Source organism: Eleutherodactylus coqui, chromosome 2 (genome assembly GCF_035609145.1).
Source record: "Eleutherodactylus coqui strain aEleCoq1 chromosome 2, aEleCoq1.hap1, whole genome shotgun sequence".
NCBI lineage: Eukaryota > Metazoa > Chordata > Amphibia > Anura > Eleutherodactylidae > Eleutherodactylus > Eleutherodactylus coqui.
The window spans coordinates 46,735,689-46,759,243 of record NC_089838.1 but is presented as its reverse complement, the minus strand read 5'-3'; the positions used below and the strand labels follow the sequence as shown (position 1 = coordinate 46,759,243).

Here is a 23,555-nt window from a genome sequence, read left to right as displayed (position 1 = left end):
TCTAGAGGTGTAATAATCTGCAGCATATATCACTATGTATCAGGAGGTAGAGAGGACAGAGTGATGTTCTGCAGGTCTCTAGAGGTCAGTGGTGTAATAATCTGCAGGATACATCAGAGTACTGTTCTGTAGAGTTGGGTTCGTGGACGGGTTTGGCGCTGGCGTTTTCCGGGACACCTGGGACTGCGGTCTCTCTGATTGACTTGTTAGTTGCAGTAAATGGCGGCTGTCAGTGCGGTGAGGAGTAGTCGCTGACTAAGCGCCAGCTCTGTCATGTAACGCGTGTGTCTGCCCCGGAGCTACAGAATAAAACATAATTACCTCAGCGAGCGGCCGCCACGAGCTTGTGAGAAGTTGGGAGGCTGCGGCTTGCGCTGTGCTCCAACACGTGAGATTCTTTAGATCGCTAGCTCTGCGGCCGAGGACATACAGTTTTGAGGTATTTAACACCTGGGAGATCTCTGCTCTGGAGTCCCACAGTTCTGCTGAAGTGGAGGCGAGTAAGGACCAGCGCTGCTTTCCTCTGCCTATAAGGTTGTCACCTACAGACCGTGACTGGAGTATCTGTACCGTTCCTCCCTCTGCTACTTCTGTGTCAGTCTTCACTTTAGTTCTGACATTTTATTCATGAAGCAGGGCATGCTACAAGCTATTACTGTACTGCCCTATTCGGGATGCTGTAGGCTATCCATATGCTGTCCTATAGGAGATTATGCAGAATATAGCTATACTGTTATATAGGAGATGCTACAGGCCATCACTATACTGCCCTATAGAGGATGTTACAGACTGTACTACACTATAGGGCACACTGGAAACTATCACTATACTGCCCTATAGGGGATGTTACAGACTGTACTACACTATAGGGTACACTAGAAACTATCATTATACTGTCCTATAGGGGATGCTACAGACCATCGCTATACTGTTCTATAGAGGATGCTACAGGCTATGCAATACAACCCTATGGGGTTGTTCCGGGTTATCATCATACCGCCCTATGGGGGGCTGCTACAGAGTATTACTATTCTGACTTAAAGGGGATGCAACATGGTGCCATATACTGTCCTATAGAGGATGCTATCTAGTATTACTATTCTGACCTATAGGGGGATGCGGCATGATATCATATACTGTCCTACAGGAGACACTACAGGCTATCCGTATGCTGTGCTATACAGAATGATACAGAATATGGCTATACTGTCCTATAGAAAATGCTACAGGGTTTCATATGCTTTCCCTTAAAACAGTGTCTCTCCTCTCCAGTTCTGCAAGCAGGTCAGGGTTTCAGGATTTCCTCAGACACAAGTCTTCTCTCCTCTGGAAATCCGCAAAACCTGAGCTGAAATGAGAAATACTGCTATAGGGGATGTTGCAGGCCATCACTATATGGTCCTATAGGGGATGTTACAGTGTGTCGCTATATTCTCCTATATAGGATGTTACAACATGCCCTAGATTGTTCTATAGGGGATGTTACAGTGTGTCACTATATTGTCCTATATGGGATGTTGCAGCATGTCATTATACTGTCCTATAAGGGATAATACAGGGTTGTCCCTTCTTTCCTATAGGGGTGCTAGATGCTGTTACCCCACAGCATTCTTTTGTATGGCCATCTCGTATCACTATACTGTCCTATAGGGGATTCAGTGTTCTCTTCCGTCTTTTTCTTGGGGTCAGTATAGCGCACTCAGCATGACTATAGCAGACCCCTTCTAGATTGGGGGGCTACATACCACTATGGATTCAGTAATGATGGAAGCCATGACACCAACGTGACCAGAGCCGTACGTGATGGGCGTTCTTGTGGTCACCTCATCGTATCCGCAGCCACCCCTCCTTCAGGTATATCTGTACCCCTTGGGTGATTGGGGAGATTGGAGCGCAGATAACGCGGCGCTGTACGCTTTCCATCTGTCACTACTCAGTACAATGTAATGTAAATGTCGACCACACGAGCGGCGGCGGCCGGGGTGTCGGACACCGGACACTGGGTAAACACTGGGATTTGGCCGCGACTGCGCACGTTTTCTTGGAAATAAGCTTGACAGAGAAAGTGAGAACTGCCGTAGAAACCCGGGGAAATGGCCGAAAACAAAAGGCCTCTGTTCCTCGCACTCACCTTACAGCCGGAAAGCCGTCTGCATCACTCACAGCGCCAAATGCCTCTCGTTTCCTATAGATTTCAGCCATTAATAGGAAAGTGAGCAGCAGCGGACAGCAAAATCACATGACTATATGGAGAACATACTTAATGCATGTACATGGCATGTAATACATAGAAAACCTATGGGATACAAATACCTGACATGTAATACATAGCTGAGGACTATATATAGTGTACAACTGACTATATAGTGTTCATCAGATAGCTGTATATAGCATACATTCGATAGCCGTATATAGCATATGATTGAGGACTGTATATAGTGAACGGCTGATAGCTGTATATGAGCTTCTGGTCTGTATACGCTGTGTATGAGCCGGGGGGGGGGGGTGTTCTGTATACGTTGTGTATAAGCTGGGGGGGGGGGGAGGGCTGTATATGCTGTGTATGAGCCAGGAGGGGCTGTGTATAAGCCAATAAGCAAGCTGTGTATGAGGCGGGGTGGGAGAGGGTCTGCATACGCTCTGTATGAGTCGGGGGGGGAGGGGGTTGTTTACACTGTGCATGTATTAGCTGGGGGGGTTCTATATACACTGTGTATGTATGAGCTGCGGGGGGGGGTGGTATACGCTGTGTATGAGCCGAGGGGGTCTGTATACGCTGTGTATGAGCCAGGAGAGGCTGTATACGCTGTGTATGAGCCGATGGGCGATCTGTGTATGAGGGGGTGAATTCATACGATCTGTATGAGCCGGGATGGGGGGACTGTATACACTGTGTATGTATGACCCGGGGGGGGAGTTCTGTATACGCTGTGCATGAGCTGGGGGGGGGGTCTGTATACGCTCTGTATGAACTGGGGGGGGGGGGGGGTGAGTGTGTGGGAGTCTGTTTACACTGTGTATGAGCTGGGGGGGGGGGGGTCTGTATACGCTCTGTATGAGCTGGGGGGGGGGGGGATGAGTGTGTGGGAGTCTGTTTACACTGTGTATGAGCCGGAGGGGTCTGTATGCGCTGTGTATTAGTTGTGGGGTGGGGGGTGTCTGCATACGCTCTGTATGAGACGGGGGGGGGGGGAGGGGTGGTCTGTATACGCTGTTTATGTATGAGCCGGGGGGGTCTGTATACCTGTGTATGAGCTGGGGATGGTCCTTATACCTGTGTATGAGCCGGGGGGGGGGGGGTCGGGCTATATACACTGTGTATGAGCTGGGTGGGGTGTGTATACGCTGTGTATGAGCCTGGGGGATCTGTATACGCTGTGGATGAGCCTGGGTGGGGGGTCTGTATACGCTGTGTATGAGCCGGGGGTGGAGCTGTATACACTGTGTATGAGCCGGGGAGGTCTGTGTACGCTGTGTATGAGCCGATGGGGAAGCTGCGTATGAGCCGTGAAGGGGGGTCTGTATATGCTGTGTATGAGCTGACGGGAGTGGTCTGTATACACTGTATATGAGCTGATAGGGAAGCTGTGTATGAGTTGAGGGTGGTCTTTATACCTGTGTATGAGCCAGAGGAGGGCTGTATACACTGTGTATGAGCCGGGGAGGTCTGTTTACGCTGTGTATGAGCCGAATGGAAAGCTGCGTATGAGCAGGAGGGGGGGGGGGTCTGTATATGCTGTGCATGAGCCAGGAAGCCCTGTATACACTGTATATGAGTCAGGGGGGTTAGTATACACTGTCTATGAGCCGACGGGGGGGGGGGGGGGTCTGTATACACTATGTATGAGCTGACTGGTGGGGGGCTGTATACACTGTGTATGAGCTGGGGGGGGGGAGCTGTGTATGAGCTGGGGGTCTGTATGAGCTGATAAGGGGAAGCTGTGTATGAGCTGGGGGGGTCTGCATATGCTGTGTCTGAGCCGGGGGGGTCTGTATACGCTGTATATGAGCGGATGGGGGAGCTGTGTATGAGCTGACTGGTGGGGGGCTGTATGCGCTGTGTATGAGCTAATGGGAAAGCTGTGTATGAGCTTGGGGGGGGGGGGGTCTGTATATGCTGTGTATGAACCAGGTTGGGTCTGTATGCGCTGTGTATGAGCCCGGGGGTCTGTATGCGCTGTGTGTGAGCCGGGGGGTCTGTATGCGCTGTATATGAGCCGGAGGGGTCTGTATGCGCTGTGTATGAGCCGGGGGGTCTGTATGAGCCGGGGGGGGGGGGGGGGGTTTCCGTATGCGCTGTGTATGAGCCGGGGGGGTCTGTATGCGCTGTGTATGAGCCGGGGGGGGGGGGGTCTGTATGCGCTGTGTATGAGCCGGGGGGTCTGTATGCGCTGTGTATGAGCCGGGGGGTCTGTATGCGCTGTGTATGAGCCGGGGGGTCTGTATGCACTGTGTATGTATGAGCCAGTGGTCTATGTACGCTTTCTCTCTATGTCGCAGATGTGCTCTTGCATGTTGGGGGTAACATGGCGGTGGCATGGCGTGACATGTTATTCGCCCCCTAGAAGAGTTGGTGTGCGCTCAGTCAGCGGCGGTATAATTGGTGATTCAGCCCCGACCCTTGTTCACAGCTCGCAGCCAGCAACGCCGCGTCCCGCTGCCAACTTGAGTCAATGTAGTGACTGTATTCGGGCGAGCGCTGGAGCCAGTCCTTTTCCTGTCGGCTCCCTTCCACCATGTCTGGGACTGGCGCGGTGACAGTAAAGCTTTTGTTGTACAAAACTGGCTGCTCCCTCCCTGACAAAACGTCTCACGGCTGCACAAATAACCGCAAAGTGGACGCCAGTCGCTGTTGCAAGCAAGGGGCGAATGTATAAGAGGACGACCGGAAGCGCCGGGGTCACGGTATTTCCGCACAACTGAACTAAAAATCTATGGTAGTGCTGTACATCTCCCTCGAAAGTGAAAGTGTGGCGCGACCGCCTCGCTGGCCCCGCCCATAACAGCATTTTATTATCAGCGCCGCTCGTGTTCATCGTTTTTATTTTTATGATGGGAATTTTATCTATTTCCATAAGCGCCATTCTTTTCCGTGCAGCGATTCCTGGAACTCTTTGTGTCTGTGGAGAATAAATGGTTAATTAATGGAAAAAACCACGGTTGGCTGCTGCGGTCAGTCCTGTAGTCTGCGCTGCGCCAATCAGGTGATTAGAACAGAAGCCATGTGCTGTGTTGGCGAATTCCAATGGCGTCCAGCATTGACTCCGGCTTGACAAGAATAGCGCTACGTGCTGCGAGGCGCTGAATGGAAGTGTGAACGCAGAAAACGTATTCGTCAGATTTATGGCGCTTCTGGTCGTTTTCTTTGGCGTCTGGAATTAAAAACTAAAATTCTACGTCCTCGTTCGCTTGCCGATTTCAACGCAGATTTGGCTTGGAATGTGAAGGGAAATACACGTTAAAGCGGTCAGTGCACCGTAACGCCAATCCGTACCGTAGTCTTATGGCGCAGATTTAGGATCAGTGTGCGGAAATTGTGACATAGAAAAAGGGTAAATCTGCGCGAATCCGCAGTAATCACAAGCGCAAATCTGCCACGGATTGTGAGGCTGAATCCTCATGAAAAAAACTCTTGCGCAGATTCCATTGTGTGCGTACGTGATCACCGCGGCACGAAGGGAAGGCGCTGACTTTATACTGGCGAGCGCGATATTAGTCGGAAAAAGTCGTATCTGTATCGCGCTTGTAAACGAGATGCGAGGAAACGGCACATTAACCCTTTCCATGACTGTGTGGTCCGTACCGGCCGTCATGGAGTAACTAGAACAACGTTCACACACAGCCGATCTGCGCTGATGTCACGGATCGCCGTCAAACTCTGCCGCTGCGATGGGTAAGATCCCCAGTAAGTGCGAAGCGCCGTCCGCCAGTTGCATCACTTCCGTTACATAGACCTGCGCAGTCAGACGCCATGTGTTCAGCAGTCCCTTATTTACGCCGTTGTCCTTCGTACCATTCTTATACAGTTTTAGAAACGAGAGCTGCGCTGTGATTGGTTCGCTGCGAGAGTTTTCATAAATGGGGCCGCGGTTTAAACGGTCGATATTCTGGAACTAAATGGTCCGATGTTGAAAAACTTTCTTACGCCGTCTAGAGCTTCGTCATCGGCCTGGCGGGCGACCGTGGGTGAAGGTGCCCTGATTCTAGGTGAGAACACAGAATGCGAGGCGGTTGCGCGTGCCCGCGGGAGGCGGGAGTGCGCGCCCCCGTGGGAGGCGGGAGTGCGTGCCCCTGAGAGCCGGTTGCGTGTCCCTGTAAGAGGCCTTGAAAAAACGTGAAACGCCAACGTATATATAAAAAAATAAACCTTTATTCCAGACGATGCTGCGACATCCTCGTAGCGCCGAGAGCGCGAGATACCGGTCTCATCCGTAGGATGTAACGGATGCGGTGATGATAACAGAATATTTGCAGGTTTTGTCTTATTTTATTCTTTAGTATTTTTGTAAATCTTTCTGTTTGAGGTTTGCGGTTTCTTGGAGGGAACGCTGACCGTGTATTTAGCGCCTTTTCTCTTAGGCGTCACGCTCACGTATGTGTTACACCTTGTAAACCTCCAAGCGGTGCAGAGCTTTATACAATAGGCCTGCGGCTCCGCAGCGCAGATCTGTACGGGCGCTGCGCCTAGTCTGGCGGTTCGGATGAATGAACCTTTCTGTGTTTCTGTTTCCATGGAAAGGGAGTTCTGGGGTCTCACATCGGGGGGATCGTCTGTAGTGACCCGTACAGAAGGCCGGCTGTACATGTGCCGCACGAGGTGCGCCTGCAGCACAGTTTACGGAGCCTGGTCATGCGAGACCCCACACATTTGTCCCAACCTCGGGAGAGCCTTGCACAAAAGTGGAACTTACGGCAATTTGTCGCCCTCCGCCCGTCCGCCCGCTGGACGGTCGCTCATGGCAATTAACCCTTCAAGTGACTGGGCTCATCTTCCATGCCAGTTCTAAAAAGACGCACCGCGCTCGCACGCTGCGCGGTTTTCACGCCGTGTGATGCGCTTTTTCCTGTTAACTATAGGAACACCATGCGAATTTTTTTTTCATGCGTGTGAAAAAAGCAAATACAGCGATGTGACGGAAAGCGGGGTTTATTCTCAAAAAATGCATCTCACTGGCTGAAAAAACGCAGGCCCGGCATATCGCATCGCCGTAGCCATGTCACACTGTGTAGTTGATGGGACTTGTAGTTCTACGGCACTTGGACTTCTGTGTGGATTTCCATTGTGCCGTGGATGTGTCTGTCCAGCGTCCTTACAAGGTGGTCCAGTACCAGCTGCTTGGTAATACATGCGGGGGCCCCAGACCTCAGCGCTGGGGCCCCAGAGGAGCAACTCGTCATTGTAATGCTCATAGATAGTTAATCCAGGCGCTGACAACACTGCGATTTATTAATCTGGGCGAAGATATAGTTAATTTACTGATGATTCCTCATGTGATCAATGGAGTACGGCTGCTGCTGAGAGGGCCCCTAGTGAAGAGAGGGCCCCTAGTCATGGGAGTACCGCTAGTGATAAGAGGGCCTATAGTCATGGGGGTACCCCTAGTGATGAGAGGCCCCAAGTCATGAGAGTACCACTAGTGCTGAGAGGGCCCCTAGTCATGGGAGTACCGCTAGTGATGAGGGGGCCCCTAGTCATGGGAATACCGCTAGTGATGAAAGGGCCCCTAGTCATGGGAGTACCGCTAGTGAGGAGAAGGCCCCTAGTCATGGGAATAACGCTAGTGATGAAAGGGCCCCTAGTCATAGGAGTACCGCTAGTGATGAAAGGGCCCCTAGTCATGGGAATAACGCTAGTGATGAAAGGGCCCCTAGTCATAGGAGTACCGCTAGTGATGAAAGGGCCCCTAGTCATGGGAATAACGCTAGTGATGAAAGGGCCCCTAGTCATAGGAGTACCACTAGTGATGAGAGGGCCCCTAGTCATGGGAGTACCGCTAGTGATGAGAGGGCCCTTAGTCATGAAAGTACCGCTAGTGCTGATAGGCCCCTAGTCATGGGAGTACCGCTACTGCTCATAGGGCCCCTAGTGATAAGGGGGCCCCCTAGTTATGTGAATAACGCTAGTGATGAGAGGGCCCCTAGTCATGGGGGTACTGCTAGTGATAAGAGGGCCCCTAGTCATGGGGGTGCTGCTAGTGATGAGAGGGCCCCTAGTCATGGGGGTGCTGCTAGTGATGAGAGGGCCCCTAGTCATGGGGGTACTGCTAGTGATGAGAGGGCAATAGTCATGGGGGTGCTGCTAGTGATGAGAGGGCCCCTAGTCATGGGGGTGCTGCTAGTGATGAGAGGGCCCCTAGTCATGGGGGTACTGCTAGTGATGAGAGGACTGCTTGTAGCAGGTGATCTTTTGGACTTTTCTGCTTCCTTCCCTGAGTTGTTGGCCGTTCCCTCCTATCATTGTGCCTCACTGGTGGAGTTTTCCTTTTGTTATTAACGTTCAGCGCAGCAGCAGCGCCATCGCCCTGAAAGAGAAGAAACTGCAGCATGTTGCCACTTTAGGCCTGTGCCCATGTGGGGGAACGTGGCCTCCTGTACCAGTCACTGTTTCTGCAAAATGAAAAGTTACAAAACTTTTCACTGAGTCCACATTGTCACTGCGTCTTGTGTGCAGGGGCTCTGCGGAGTGAAATATGGAGGGTGACGAGCTGTGAAGTCCACACTGTTACCTCTTTATCTGTGCGGGGGTTCTTCGGAGTGAAGTGTGGAGGGTGAGGAGCTGTGGAGTCCACATTGTTACCTCTTTATCTGTGCGGGGGCTCCGCAGAGTGTAATATGAAGGGTGCGGAGTCCACATTGTTACCTCTTTCTCTGTGCGGGGGCTCTGCGGAGTGAAATATGGAGGGTGAGGAGCTGTGGTTCCACATTGTTACCTCTTTCTCTGTGCGGGGGCTCTGCGGAGTGAAATATGGAGGGTGAGGAGCTGTGGTTCCACATTGTTACCTCTTTTCTGTGCGGGGGCTCTGCGGAGTGAAGAATGGAGGGTGAGAAGCTGTGGTTCCACATTGTTACCTCTTTCTCTGTGCGGGGGCTCTGCGGAGTGAAGAATGGAGGGTGAGAAGCTGTGGTTCCACATTGTTACCTCTTTCTCTGTGCGGGGGCTCTGTGGAGTGAAATATGGAGGGTGAGGAGCTGTGGTTCCACATTGTTGCCTCTTTCTCTGTGCGGGGGCTCTGCGGAGTGAAGTGTGGAGGGTGAGGAGCTGTGGAGTCCACATTGTTACCTCTTTCTCTGTGCGGGGGCTCTGCGGAGTGTAATATGAAGGGTGCGGAGTCCACATTGTTACCTCTTTCTCTGTGCGGGGGCTCTGCGGAGTGAAATATGGAGGGTGAGGAGCTGTGGTTCCACATTGTTACCTCTTTCTCTGTGCGGGGGCTCTGCGGAGTGAAGTATGGAGGGTGAGGAGCTGTGGTTCCACATTGTTACCTCTTTCTCTGTGCGGGGGCTCTGCGGAGTGAAGTATGGAGGGTGAGGAGCTGTGGTTCCACATTGTTACCTCTTTATCTGTGCGGGGGCTCTGCGGAGTGAAGTGTGGAGGGTGAGGAGCTGTGGAGTCCACATTCTTACCTCTTTCTCTGTGCGGGGCTCCGCAGAGTGTAGTATGGAGGGTGCAGAGTTCACATTGTTACCTCTTTCTCTGTGCGGGGGCTCCGCAGAGTGTAGTATGGAGGGTGAGGCGCGGCGGAGTCCACATTGTTACCTTTTTATTTGTGCGGGGGCTCCACAGAGTGTAGTATGGAGGGTGCGGAGCAGCAGAGTCCACATTGTTACCTCTTTATCTGTGCTGGGGCTCCGCAGAGTGTAGTATGGAGGGTGCGGAGTCCACGTTGTTACCTCTTTCTCTGTGCGGGGGCTCCGCAGAGTGTAGTATGGAGGGTGCGGAGCGGCGGAGTCCACAATGTTATCTTTTTCTCTATGCTGGGTAGTATGAAGGGTGCGGAGTCCACATTTTCACCACTTTGTCTGTGCGGGAGTCTGCAGAGTGTAGTATGGAGGGTGCGGAGTCCAGATTGTTACCTCTTTCTCTGTTCCGGGGGCTCCGCAGAGTGTAGTATGGAGGGTGCGGAGCAGCGGAGTCCACATTGCTACCTCTTTCTGTGTGCAGGGACTCCGCGAATTGTCGTATGAAGGCTGCGGAGTCCACATTGTTACCTTTTTCTCTGTTCGGGGGCTCCGAAGAATGTGGTATGGAGGGTGCGGAGCGGCGAAGTCCACATTGTTACCTCTTTATCTGTGCGGGTGCTCAGCGGAGTGAAGTATGGAGGGTGCGGAGCAGTGGAGTCCACATTGTCACCTCTTTCTCTGTCTGGGGCTCCGCAGAGTGTAGTATGGAGGGTGCGGAGTCCACATTGTTACCTCTTTCTCTGTCCGGGGCTCCGCTGAGTGTAGTATGGAGGGTGCGGAGTCCACATTGTTACCTCATTCTCTTTGCGGGGGCTCCGAAGAATGTGGTATGGAGGGTGCGGAGTGGCAGAGTCCACATTGTTACCTCTTTAACTGTGCTGGGGCTCCGCAGAGTGTAGTATGGAGGGTGCGCAGCGGCGGAGTCCACATTGTTACCTCATTCTCTTTGTGGGGGGTCCGCGGAGTGTAGTATGGAGGGTGCGGAGCAGTGGGAGTCCACATTGTTACCTCTTTCTCTGTGCGGGGGCTCCGCAGAGTGTAGTATGGAGGGTGCGGAGCGGCGGAGTCCACATTGTTCCCTCTTTCTCTTTGCGGGGACTCTGCGGAGTGTAGTATGACAGGTGCGGAGTCCACATTGTTACCTCTTTATCTGTGCGGGGGCTCTGCAGAGTGTAGTATGGAGGGTGCGGAGTCCACATTGTTCCCTCTTTCTCTGTGCGGGGGCTCCGCTGAGTGTAGTATGGAGGGTGCGGCGCAGCGGAGTCCACATTGTTCCCTCTTTCTCTTTGCGGGGACTCTGCGGAGTGTAGTATGACAGGTGCGGAGTCCACATTGTTACCTCTTTATCTGTGCGGGGGCTCTGCAGAGTGTAGTATGGAGGGTGCGGAGTCCACATTGTTACCTCTTTCTCTGTGCGGGGGCTCCGCAGAGTGTAGTATGGAGGGTGCGGAGCGGCGGAGTCCACATTGTTCCCTCTTTCTCTTTGCGGGGACTCTGCGGAGTGTAGTATGACAGGTGCGGAGTCCACATTGTTACCTCTTTATCTGTGCGGGGGCTCTGCAGAGTGTAGTATGGAGGGTGCGGAGTACACATTGTTACCTCTTTCTCTGTGCGGGGGCTCCGCAGAGTGTAGTATGGAGGGTGCGGAGCGGCGGAGTCCACAATGTTATCTTTTTCTCTATGCTGGGTAGTATGAAGGGTGCGGAGTCCACATTTTCACCACTTTGTCTGTGCGGGAGTCTGCAGAGTGTAGTATGGAGGGTGCGGAGTCCACATTGTTCCCTCTTTCTCTGTTCCGGGGGCTCCGCAGAGTGTAGTATGGAGGGTGCGGAGCAGCGGAGTCCACATTGCTACCTCTTTCTGTGTGCAGGGACTTCGCGAATTGTCGTATGAAGGCTGCGGAGTCCACATTGTTACCTCTTTATCTGTGCGGGGGCTCTGCAGAGTGTAGTATGGAGGGTGCGGAGCGGCGGAGTCCACAATGTTATCTTTTTCTCTATGCGGGGTAGTATGGAGGGTGCGGGGGCTCCGCGGAATGGTTTAGGATGAGAGCAGAGCCACATCCAGTAGTCTAGTTCTAGGTAACGTCTCAGCTCGCCGCTCCCCGCGTTTCTTCACCTTGTTTTGGGGCGCTAACTGTCTGCTGTCACCCCTATCACCCCATCTTCGTTCCCGGAAGGTTCAGCGGTCACGGTGGCTCTGAGTGGGTTAAACGCTGCTGCCATTTGTTCCGGTCTTCGCACTGGTTTGGGAGGTCGCAGGAATGTTGCACAATGATGTTCTTCAAATCAGACATTATGGGGGGGCAGAGGGAATTCAGGGTTCGGGGCGACTCCATTGACCATCCCAGTCAGAGCGATATTGGCGCAATAACGCAGCTTTTCATCCAATACATTTTACAGAAGATTTATTAGAATTTTTATATCCGACCGTCTTGGCGCCACGGATACAGTGCTGAGCGGCATGGCGGACAGCGATTGGCCCCTTTCACATCTGCTTTCGGGGTTTCCCTCCTCTGTTTTGTCATATGGACAGAAAATCGGAAACAAATGTCTCCATTTAATGACCTGTTGATCTTTGAGGGGGTGGGGGGGCGTGGCTTCAATTTGTCTCCATTCCGCCAGGTTTCCGTTTTAATGGAAATAATAGCGTAATTTTCTGCGCCATCGTTCTCAGCACATTCCAACATAGAGACCGGGTGAAAATAACATTGTTTCTGTTTCTTTTTTCCATTGTTGCCAACAGAGAACACATGCAAATGGGAAGCGTCCCTCCAGGGAGCGTTCGCACGGCGTTATTGTACGCACTGGATGTCGCCGCACAGCGGTTCCATGACGGCTGCGGAAGACAGCGCTGTGACAGAATCCCTGAGCAGAAGCAAAAGGGGCCATTCGTTCTATTGTGTAGCGGACACCTCTTTGGCGTCCGTTTTACAAGGTTCCCATTTTGCTTGGAGTATAAAATAGCGTAGCTGACCGCTCTCTTCTGTGCGCCAAACGGGAACCTTGTAAAACAGACGCTAAAGAGGTGTCCGCTACACGATCGAAGCGAATGCCCCTTTTCTTGCCGTTCGGGTATTCTGTCACAGCGCCATTTTCCGCAGCTGTCACAAAGCCTCCGCACGCCGTTAAATGACACTGTGCCTTAATTGCTGCATTTAACGGATCCGTTTTTCTTTTGCATGCGCTCAGAAGGAAACTAGAAAAAAATACTCGTTTACACTAAATAACACCTGCAATAAAACGGACGCAAACTGGGTGGCCATTTTGGACACAGCTGTTCCGTTTTAGGGCGCCGTCCACACGGAAACGCACACATTTTTTTGTTCAAAAAAGGATGAAAACACAGTGATTCCCGTATGCGCAGGCTATAATGGGTTAAACGCAGTTAAGCTGCGCTGCGTCTGACTCTGTTTAGCCTGACATAATTGTGAGATTAAGAAGCGTAACTCGCTACACTTTTCTGTATAGACGCTTACATGTTTACATCGCGGTCAGTGGAAACGTACGGCCGGACATCGCCATACGTTGGCGGATACGTTTTCAATGATCAAGAAAAAAAAGTGCTGAACTACAAAACTTAAAAAAAAAAGTTTAGAGTGAAAAGCGTTAATTCTGTTCATATAAAAACGCATCAAAACGTAAACCGCTCGTAAATCGAGGGTAAATGTCTGCAGAGAACGCATCCGGTTTTACCTGCTTGTTTCTCGCATACCTGAAGCGTCCGTGACCGCGCCATTCTAGGGGGGCTGAGGTCTGGGGTCCGTCCATTCGTGGGACTGTAGACAAATCTGATAAAAACTGAAACCTGAACGCAAATGTGAACGGAGCCGATTCTTGTCGAGGAGCGAAGTGGCGATGTCACGCCATTTGTTGCGTCCTTTCACTTGTCGCTGTTGCCGGATTGGAAGCCCCCGCCATTGTTCGCAGGGCAGTGGCACCTGTTGGAGAGGCTGGGGGCAGGGGACAGCTGTCATAGGGTTAAAAAAGGGCTGCAACAATTAAGGACATGATGTGACCGGCAGCAGAGCTTGTGCCCCCTCCCCAGTGACTACCCTCCCCCTCCCATCAGCAGCCCCACTCTCCTCTTCCTGCTGACAGCCGCATATTGTCAACCCAACTAGGCAAAGTTGCAGGAATGTCAGAGGACAGGAGAAGGCCAGGACTACTACCACCATCGTCTCCAGCCGCCGCTAAAGATCTCCTCTTCTCTATCTATGTCCTTGCTCTGCCCTCCAGACAGTAAGCACAAGACTCTTTATATGTTGTAGATGTTACATTGTATATAGTGTGAGACTGCGAGTGCACAGCGTCAGGCTGGAGCACAGCGAGCACATTCTTGGCTGCAGTACAGAAGTGGCCACAAGCTCTGCTTCATCCTGAACTGGGAACCTCTGCTACATATGTGTAATGAAGGGAGGGATAGACAGACGGCTAGATGGATAGAGAGATATGGCATAGACTGACAGATATGACAGAGAGAGATATGACAGATGGACAGCTATGAGATAGATGGATATGTAGGTAGAGAGATATATTAGATATGAGATAGAGAGATATAACATAGATGGACAGATATGACAGAGTGATATAAGAGATAGATACTAGATGGATATGTAGGTAGATGGATATATTAGATATGAGATAAGAGAGATATAATATGGATGGACAGAGGGATAGGTAGAGGATATGTAGGTAGAGAGATATATTAGATATGAGATGGAGAGATATAATCTGGATGGACAGATATGACAGAGAGATAGGTATTCGATGGATATGTAGGTAGATAATCTTTGCTGTCAGCCTGTATTCTCTGAGTCCGTCCGCTATATTTGTTACACTGCTGTATCTGATACTAAACTCCTGACAATCTGAGGATGTTGGAGTTGTTGGAAGCCACATGGGGGTGATTTAAGGGTGACAGCTGTCATGGGAAAGGATTATTTGTGACCCCGTGTGAGGCAGCTGCCAGTGCAGGCATTTAACTGCTTTCCAAAAGGATATTTCCATTGATCTATAATGTTCCTATATGAGTGTTATGGAGAACAGATCACGTCATCCATAGAAGTGCGGGATACTGTTTTATTATTGGGGATTATCAGCTAGTTATTGGGGATATTACTGGGGCTGTGTTATATTATGGAGTCGTTGTCTTATTGAAGATGATATAGGAGATATTGCTTTATTATTGGGGGGGATTATTGTTTTACTATGCTGGGTATTGACTTATTATTATATATCTTTTTGTGAAGGATATAATTTGCTTGTTCTTACAGATATCATCTCGTTGCCGCAAATATCATCGTGCTGTGGTGAATATCTTTTGGTTGTTGTGGATACCTTGTTGTGGTGGATATCTTCTTGTGGCAGATATCCTCTTGTTCTTTTGGGGGGCATAGTCTTGTGGTGGATATCGTGTCGCTGTGGCGGATACCGTCTTGCTGCTGTGGCGGATACCGTCTTGCTGCTGTGGCGGATACCGTCTTGCTGCTGTGGCGGATACCGTCTTGCTGCTGTGGCGGATACCGTCTTGCTGCTGTGGCGGATACCGTCTTGCTGCTGTGGCGGATACCGTCTTGAGGGGGCAGATATCATCATGTAGCGGATATTCTGTTGTTGTGGTGGCAGATATCGTCTTGTGGCGGCAGATATCGTCTTGTAGCGGCCGATATCATGTAGCGGATATTCTGTTGTTGCTGTGGCGGCAGATATCGTCTTGTGGCGGCAGATATCGTCTTGTGGCGACAGATATCATCATGTAGCTGATATTCTGTTGTTGTTGTGGTAGCAGATATCGTGCTGTGGCAGATATCATCATGTTGTGGTGGATATTGTCTGGTGTCCGATATTATCTTCTTGTTGTGGCGGATATCCCCTACATTCCTTTGAACTGCATTGGTTTTGTTTTATTTCATGGCTGCTGTATATTTGGCGGTCGTTGACGATCTTCTGTCTCGTGGAGCGATGGGTTTCTACTCGCCCTTTCAACGTTCTCGCTCATTTTCCTTGCTTATGGACATTTCTGTCGGGGTCGTTCCTCATCTTTGGACTGTTGCGTTTCGTGGGGAATACGATAAGACGATGGCGTGTTTGCTGCGGCTTCGCCTGGCGGCCGCCTTTGGCCGAGGAGCTTTTAGAGGGACGTTATCTCTGCGTCGGAGGGATTTCATCACATTAAAAGCTGTCACAGTTCCTCAATGGGAAAACGCGTATTATTCCCCGGCATCCGCTGCCCGCACCGTGCAGAGTGGAGCAGCTTTCTTGTGTGCCAGGTTTGTTTGACTATGGCAGAAAGTTGGCACGTCTTTCCAGGCCGCATTGTTCCAGATGAAGGAATCAGTCTTAGGAGAATTTGGCACATGGCGGGGAGTGCGGGGGGCGCCGCAGCCAGTGTGTCATTCTAACAATACTTGGCTCTATTGGACAAACCGTTCACCAGTGGGCATTGCCATCGGCACTGATGCGAGGAAGCATATGCGAGGAGCAGAAACTTGGGTGAAATGGGCAGATCTGTCGTATAAATACAGCGCAGCGGAGTTAACCCCTTCTGCGACACAGTGCTGCCTGATTTAGGCCAAATAGAAATGTTTAAAGGGCCACCCACCCTAAATATTGGAGCTTTATAAGAGAAGCTGCTGATATCAGTCAAATATATGATGTCCCTGGAGGTTATATCAGTAGTGGAGCATTATAAGAGGAGCTGATGATATAGGTGACACGAGGATATGTTATATAAAATACTGATCATGATTGTCAAGAAGGTTTCTACACCTCCTACCACTCCAGTCAGCCTCCCTCCAGCCTGAAATGGCAGATAACATGGAGTAATAGGTTATAGTCTCCTGTCCTACACTCACCTCCCCAGCCCGACATGGCTGATAACAGGGAACAATAGACTGTCTTCCCTTGCACAGTAACTGGGTATAATAAGGCTGCTGGTTGAGTCTCCTGTGATGTGACATGTGGAGTTGGGTTTCTCCTCCATGTGTCTCTGCCTGTCTCTGTCTAGTGATTTCTCTGCACTAGGAATGTCTCTGCACCAGCTGACAATGAGATCGGATCACCATCCCCTCGCCCTCTTTCTGGTGTCCTCCCTCTGCTCCTGCTCTCAGGTGTCGTCCGCTCTATGCTCCTGCTCTCAATTGGCGTCCCTCTCTTTGCTTCTGCACTCTGTTGTCGTTCCTCTCTTGGTTCATGCTCTCTGTTGTTGCCCCTCTCTCTGATTGTGCTCTGTTGTCACCCCTATGTCTGATTATGCTCTGTTGTCGCCCCTCTCTCGGCTCGTGCTCTCTGTTGTCGCCCCTCTCTCAGCTCATGCTCTGTGATGTCGCCCCCTCTCTCGTCTCCTGCTCTGTGTTGTCACCCCTCTCTCGGCTCCTGCTCTGTGTTGGCGCCCCTCTCACGGCTCGTACTGTCTGTTGGCGCCCCTCTCACGGCTCGTGCTCTCTGTTGGCGCCCCTCTCACGGCTCGTGCACACTGTTGGCGCCCCTCTCTCGGTTCGTGCTCTCTGTTGGCGCCCCTCTCTCGGTTCGTGCTCTCTGTTGGCGCCCCTCTCTCGGTTCGTGCTCTCTGTTGGCGCCCCTCTCTCGGTTTGTGCTCTCTGTTGGCGCCCCTCTCTCGGCTCGTGCTCTCTGTTGGCGCCCCTCTCTCGGCTCGTGCTCTCTGTTGGCGCCCCTCTCTCGGCTCGTGCTCTCTGTTGGCGCCCCTCTCTCGGCTCGTGCTCTCTGTTGGCGCCCCTCTCTCGGCTCGTGCTCTCTGTTGGCGCCCCTCTCTCGGCTCGTGCTCTCTGTTGGCGCCCCTCTCTCGGCTCGTGCTCTCTGTTGGCGCCCCTCTCTCAGCTCGTGCACTCTGTTGGCGCCCCTCTCTCGGCTCGTGCTCTCTGTTGGCGCCCCTCTCTCGGCTCGTGCTCTCTGTTGGCGCCCCTCTCTCGGCTCGTGCTCTCTGTTGGCGCCCCTCTCACGGCTCGTGCACTCTATTGGCGCCCCTCTCTCGGCTCGTGCACTCTATTGGCGCCCCTCTCTCGGCTCGTGCTCTCTGTTGGCGCCCCTCTCTCGGCTCGTGCTGTTTCCAGCATCATCTCTAAAGTCTCCTCCTTTTTGTCCATTTTTGTTGCCTCAGTGACTCTATAATGAAGAATGAAGTCTCTTAATTAAAAATGCCCCATTGTTTTGTGTCTGCAGCTCCTGTACAGACAATGCGTCTCCGTGGTAACAGGCAAAGGCTGTGTAGCCTGATCCTGTGTTGGCCTCCCTTCAGTCTGTACTTTCTGACCGGATGTCCATTGTTATAAAGTAGGGTGAACGCAGTCATCAGACTACACCGAGCTTGTTTGTTGTCTGTTACCATGGAGACACATAGGTCTGTATCGGGGTTGGAGACACTGAACGATTGGGCGTCACGCAAAGCTGCTTCACCTTTTCTTTTGAAGTCTTTGATTGTGAAGGTGGAGACTTTTTGTCACCTTTTGCTCCCTGGTATCAGCCATCATGGAGTGTAGATGCAGAATGATGGCTGCCGCTGTCTCTTCCTCGCTCTTCTGGCTGATAGACTGAGGCTTAACTGCTCGCTGCAGTGTTATTGCCAAGATTATTATACCAAGAAGTTAGAGCGCGGCTTCCAGCGAGCGACATAAGTGCTTTCCAAATTGAGGCTCTTATTGTTCAGCCATGGAGAGAAAGCTCCGATAAATGTGGCGCTGCGCCATTCTGCGCAACATTCCCCCGATCAGCTGCTCACTATTTGTATCTGAAGGAGGGGCAGGCGCCATCCACCGTTAGGTGTTACCACACTGCTGAGGTCACATGATGCTGCAGGTGTGGGGGGGCACGAGACACCCCAAAATACATGGATTGTCCAGGCTGGATCCAGTATCTGCACCTGACTAGTCAGCGTTTGCTTCCTCACCATTTCCAAGATGTCTGCCGACTGACAGAGAACAGACACATCTGGGCCTCATTCACACTGGCGTATTTCGCAGTGCTGAACTGCCGTTGATTTGCATTGGGGTACTAAAAGCTCTGCTTTTTACGCACGTGAAATAAAAACGTAGCGTGCTTTTTCCCCCCATATTGTAGTCTGCAATAGCCCATCGCAGTCATTGGGACTGCGTAAATATAAATGATACATGTGCGTTCTCCGCGTATAATCAATGAGGCCTTCTTGCGGGGGGTTTTTTTGTGTGTGAAAAACACAATGGTCTTTCGCAAAAAACTCACTGCAGATTCGCGGACCGACATCTGCATGCGCCCCTGTGAGTCCTGGTCTGACTCACAGCTGACTGTCTGCTACAATGTATCCAGTCTGCGAGGCGAATGATACATTGTAGCAAACATCAGGACAGAAGAGATTAGTGCTGCTGCTGTATTGCCTGCACTGACACATTGTAACAAGCCCTCTGCTGTGAGATGTGTGTGGCAGCGTTTGGATGTTGGGCTCCGTTCACAGCTGCACTTTCCTTCTTGCGTTCCGGAACAGATAATAGGACCCATCCTGCGACAGCCGAACGCCGCTGACACTAATGAGGTCCATCTGGCTTCCTCCGGCATTTTGATGGAAGCATCAGTGCTGCACGCGGCGCTAATTTCAGCCAGCACCTTTGGCCGGATTTGCAAATGGCCTGATGTGAAGAGAGCCGCTCTCAGTCACTGACAGCAAGCAGAGATCTTGGATGTGGTGACATTTTCCAGGCTTGCTTGGCTACTATGGAAGTATTGGCTGGTAACGCGGCCCGTCCGATACAGCGTATCTGCGCTTGGAGAGTCCTGGACTTCCGAGCGCTGCGGCGCCTCCCGCCTCTTCCAGCGAGGATTCTGCGTAGCCGCAGGGAAAAGCTTTGTCACTGGGGAGCTGACAATGGACTTGAAAGTAAAAGGCTTTCCTTGTGATGGTGCTGCAGGCGATGTGCAGCTCTGAGGCCCCTCATAAGTGAACGCAACCGCCGCAGACCTTCCCCAAGATCCACGTTACCTCTTCATTGTGGAGGCTGAAGTACAAAGTGTCTCCGGGGGAGAAAATGTGTCCAATTGTTGCAGAATTCATCACACCCCCCAGGCAGCGCAGCAACAATGTACAAGCTTCTCTATGATCCCGTTACTTACCGCCCCACCGCTAAGTGGGATTAACTCTTGCAGGCTGGGACTTAGAGAAAGGGGCCCCGCGCGTCAGCGCACGTCAAAGCGGAGCACACAAGTGTATCAAACATGGGCTTAGGTACACGGCTCTGCAAACCGTATTGCACAATAGGATTGGATACAGCAGCTCAGCAGACAGTATCACGCATGGTAGGCTTAGATATAGCAGGCAGTATCACACATGATAGCTTAGATATAGCAGACAGTATCACACATGATAGCTTAAATATAGCAGGCAGTATCACACATGATAGCTTAGATATAGCAGGCAGTATCACACATGATAGCTTAGATATAGCAGACAGTATCACACATGATAGCTTAGATATAGCAGGCAGTATCACACATGATAGCTTAGATATAGCAGGCAGTATCACACATGATAGCTTAGATATAGCAGGCAGTATCACACATGATAGCTTAGATATAGCAGGCAGTATCACACATGATAGCTTAGATATAGCAGACAGTATCACACATGATAGCTTAGATATAGCAGGCAGTATCACACATGATAGCTTAGATATAGCAGGCAGTATCACACATGATAGCTTAGATATAGCAGACAGTATCACACATGATAGCTTAGATATAGCAGGCAGTATCACACATGGTAGGCTTAGATATAGCAGGCAGTATCATACATGGTAGCTTAGATATAGCAGACAGTATCACACATGATAGCTTAGATATAGCAGGCAGTATCACACATGGTAGGCTTAGATATAGCAGGCAGTATCACACATGGTAGCTTAGATATAGCAGACAGTATCACACATGGTAGCTTAGATATAGCAGACAGTATCACACATCATAGGCTTAGATATAGCAGACAGTATCACACCTGGTAGGCTTAGATACAGCAGACAGTATCACACCTGGTAGGCTTAGATACAGCAGACAGTATCACACCTGGTAGGCTTAGATACAGCAGACAGTATCACACCTGGTAGGCTTAGATACAGCAGACAGTATCACACATGGTAGGCTTAGATACAGCAGGCAGTATCACACATGGTAGGCTTAGATATAGCAGGCAGTATCACACATGTTAGGTTTAGATATAGCAAGCAGTATCACACATGGTAGGCTTAGATATAGCAGGCAGTATCACACATTGTAGGCTTAGATACAGCAGGCAGTATCACACATGATAGCTTAGATACAGCAGGCAGTATCACACATGGTAGGCTTAGATACAGCAGGCAGTATCACACATGTTAGGCTTACATATAGCAGGCAGTATCACACATGGTAGCTTAGATATAGCAGGCAGTATCATCACACTTGGTAGCTTAGATATAGCAGGCAGTATCGCACATGGTAGCTTAGATATAGCAGGCAGTATCACACATGGTAGCTTAGATATAGCAGCCAATATCACACATGGTAGCTTAGATATAGCAGGCAGTATCACACATGGTAGGCTTAGATATAGCAGGCAGTATCACACATTGTAGGCTTAGATACAGCAGGCAGTATCACACATGATAGCTTAGATACAGCAGGCAGTATCACACATGGTAGGCTTAGATACAGCAGGCAGTATCACACATGTTAGGCTTACATATAGCAGGCAGTATCACACATGGTAGCTTAGATATAGCAGGCAGTATCATCACACTTGGTAGCTTAGATATAGCAGGCAGTATCGCACATGGTAGCTTAGATATAGCAGGCAGTATCACACATGGTAGCTTAGATATAGCAGCCAATATCACACATGGTAGCTTAGATATAGCAGGCAGTATCACACATGGTAGCTTAGATACAGCAGGCAGTATCACACATGATAGCTTAGATATAGTAGGCAGTATCACACATGATAGCTTAGATATAGCAGGCAGTATCACACATGGTAGCTTAGATATAGCAGGCAGTATCACACATGGTAGCTTAAATATAGCAGGCAGTATCACACATGGTAGCTTAGATACAGTGACTCCATTAAATGTTTCACCTGGAGACATGAGGGTATTGAGTTTAAAATAAAGGTTGCGTAATTTGGCGATATTGATGAGCGCCGTCCTCGCAGCGTTGCGTACAGATCTCATTAACCCCTTCCATGTCATGTGGTGTCGGCAGTAATGATTATGCGTCCTTAAGGCCAGAGTGTCAATATGTTAACAGGTGGCCGCCATGTTCTTAGGAGGAGGTAGAGAAATGGGCCCCGGGACAGCGGCAGTAGATGGCGGCGTGGTTACCAGACACTCATCCGCCGCACTCTATTTCCTTACCAAATGGCGGCGGCGCTAATTGTGAACAGTCTCCACGCCAACATCGGGGTACGGTTACATTGTTCAGTTGTCGCGATGGGAAGAGAAAGAACGACGGGTCAAAAAGACGAGGAACTGGGAAAAGGCGTCAGACGACTAGCTATAACCGCCTGCGTGATCACCGTCATGTCGGCACGAATGTGTGACCGTATCCGCCATCTTGGATGTAATATGTTTGGGCACCTGCGATACCTTGTAGCGTTCCGCTGTTACACGTCACACATTTTCTTACATTTTTCTCTTTTTGCAGAAACGCCCAGCATCGAGAAGCTCCTGTCTAAGGACTGGAAGGACAAGCTCCTCGCCATGGGATCAGGAAACCTGGGCGACATAAAAGGTGAGGGCCGGCTGATAACAGAGAGCTCCTGCTGGTAGAGGAGGACTGGGGATGTGGAGGAGGATGATGGTGGTAGTAGTTCTCGGCTCCAGTCATCCGGTATCCTTACATGGATGTATCATCACTTGATGTGATTTTGGGGTTCTATGAGTCCGTCCTCCTCGAGGGCGGTGACCATTCCTACTCGGGGGCGGGGCTGCCTGGTCACATGACTCTGCACATAACAACTGAAGGGAGGCTGGGCAGAAAATAGTTGTCATGAAAATGAGAGACCCCCATATGGGGACTGTGGGAGGGGGCGGGGGATGGGTGATGATAGGAGTTCCCCTCTATGACTTATGTTATATTGACAATTCATCAAGAAATCGCTAAAACAAGACCTTACAGAATCCATAAGGGGCCGATTTGCTCCGTCTTATTTGCGTATGGTGCCAGCAACACGGAGGACTGTGACCATGTGACATCCTGCTTATCGTGGTTCATGAATAGAATGCCAGCAGTACAGTGAAGACTGACACACTGATCCAGCAGGGAGCACCTGGATACTGCTGCCCTTGTATACTCTCCAGGACTGTGGGGTTAGCGTCTGTGCGCTGGGGGGGAGGGGTCGTGACTCCGTGCGCTGGGGGTTGGCAGACACTGTAGCAGTGTGCTGAGGTTTGGCAGAAAGCTGTGAAAACAAGCGGCGGTTTATTGTTCCTGTGACTCCGGTGATTGTCCATTGTCGGTGTGGGGTTTGTGATGGGGGGGTAATTGCGTGCTGCCCTCTGGGGGGCGATTAGGATCGGAGCGGGGTCAGAGGGGGTCTGGCGTATTTACTGCTGAAGAATGCCACGTTTGTGCCACCACTGCCTGACAAAGGGGGATTCAGATGGGGCGCAGCTGTATTTGGTGAGACAACAGGGGCCGTGTTTACGTTCAGCCGTCTGACCCTCGCGGATAACAAAGGCTTTCTATTCTCCAGCCGCCGCCGCCATGGCCGCTCAGGTATCCGCACAACGCCGCGCCTCCACTTAGGAAAGCTCTCCACTTTCTCTCCGGAAAACTGAGAATTTCTGGGAAAACAGCGAGCCGCCGTCCTCCCGTAGAGACGGAGAAGTCATTAACCGCTGCGCAAGAAGCGTTGGAGGC

The 23,555-nt window shown here is 51.0% G+C and overlaps 1 protein-coding gene across 6 annotated transcripts in view; it reads left to right on the top strand.

The window, feature by feature from the left end:
* Window positions 1-23,555, top strand: part of SOX5 (SRY-box transcription factor 5) — a 178,080-nt gene that overhangs the window by 74,480 nt on the left and 80,045 nt on the right. For 5 of the 6 annotated variants that reach the window (XM_066590774.1, XM_066590773.1, XM_066590772.1 and 2 more), the window contains one exon: window positions 22,338-22,424. In XM_066590774.1, coding sequence (XP_066446871.1) covers window positions 22,338-22,424 — 87 coding nt within the window. Of the gene's footprint in view, window positions 1-13,784; window positions 13,923-22,337; window positions 22,425-23,555 lie in introns of those variants that run through there. The other variant, XM_066590778.1, reaches the window with a different exon arrangement.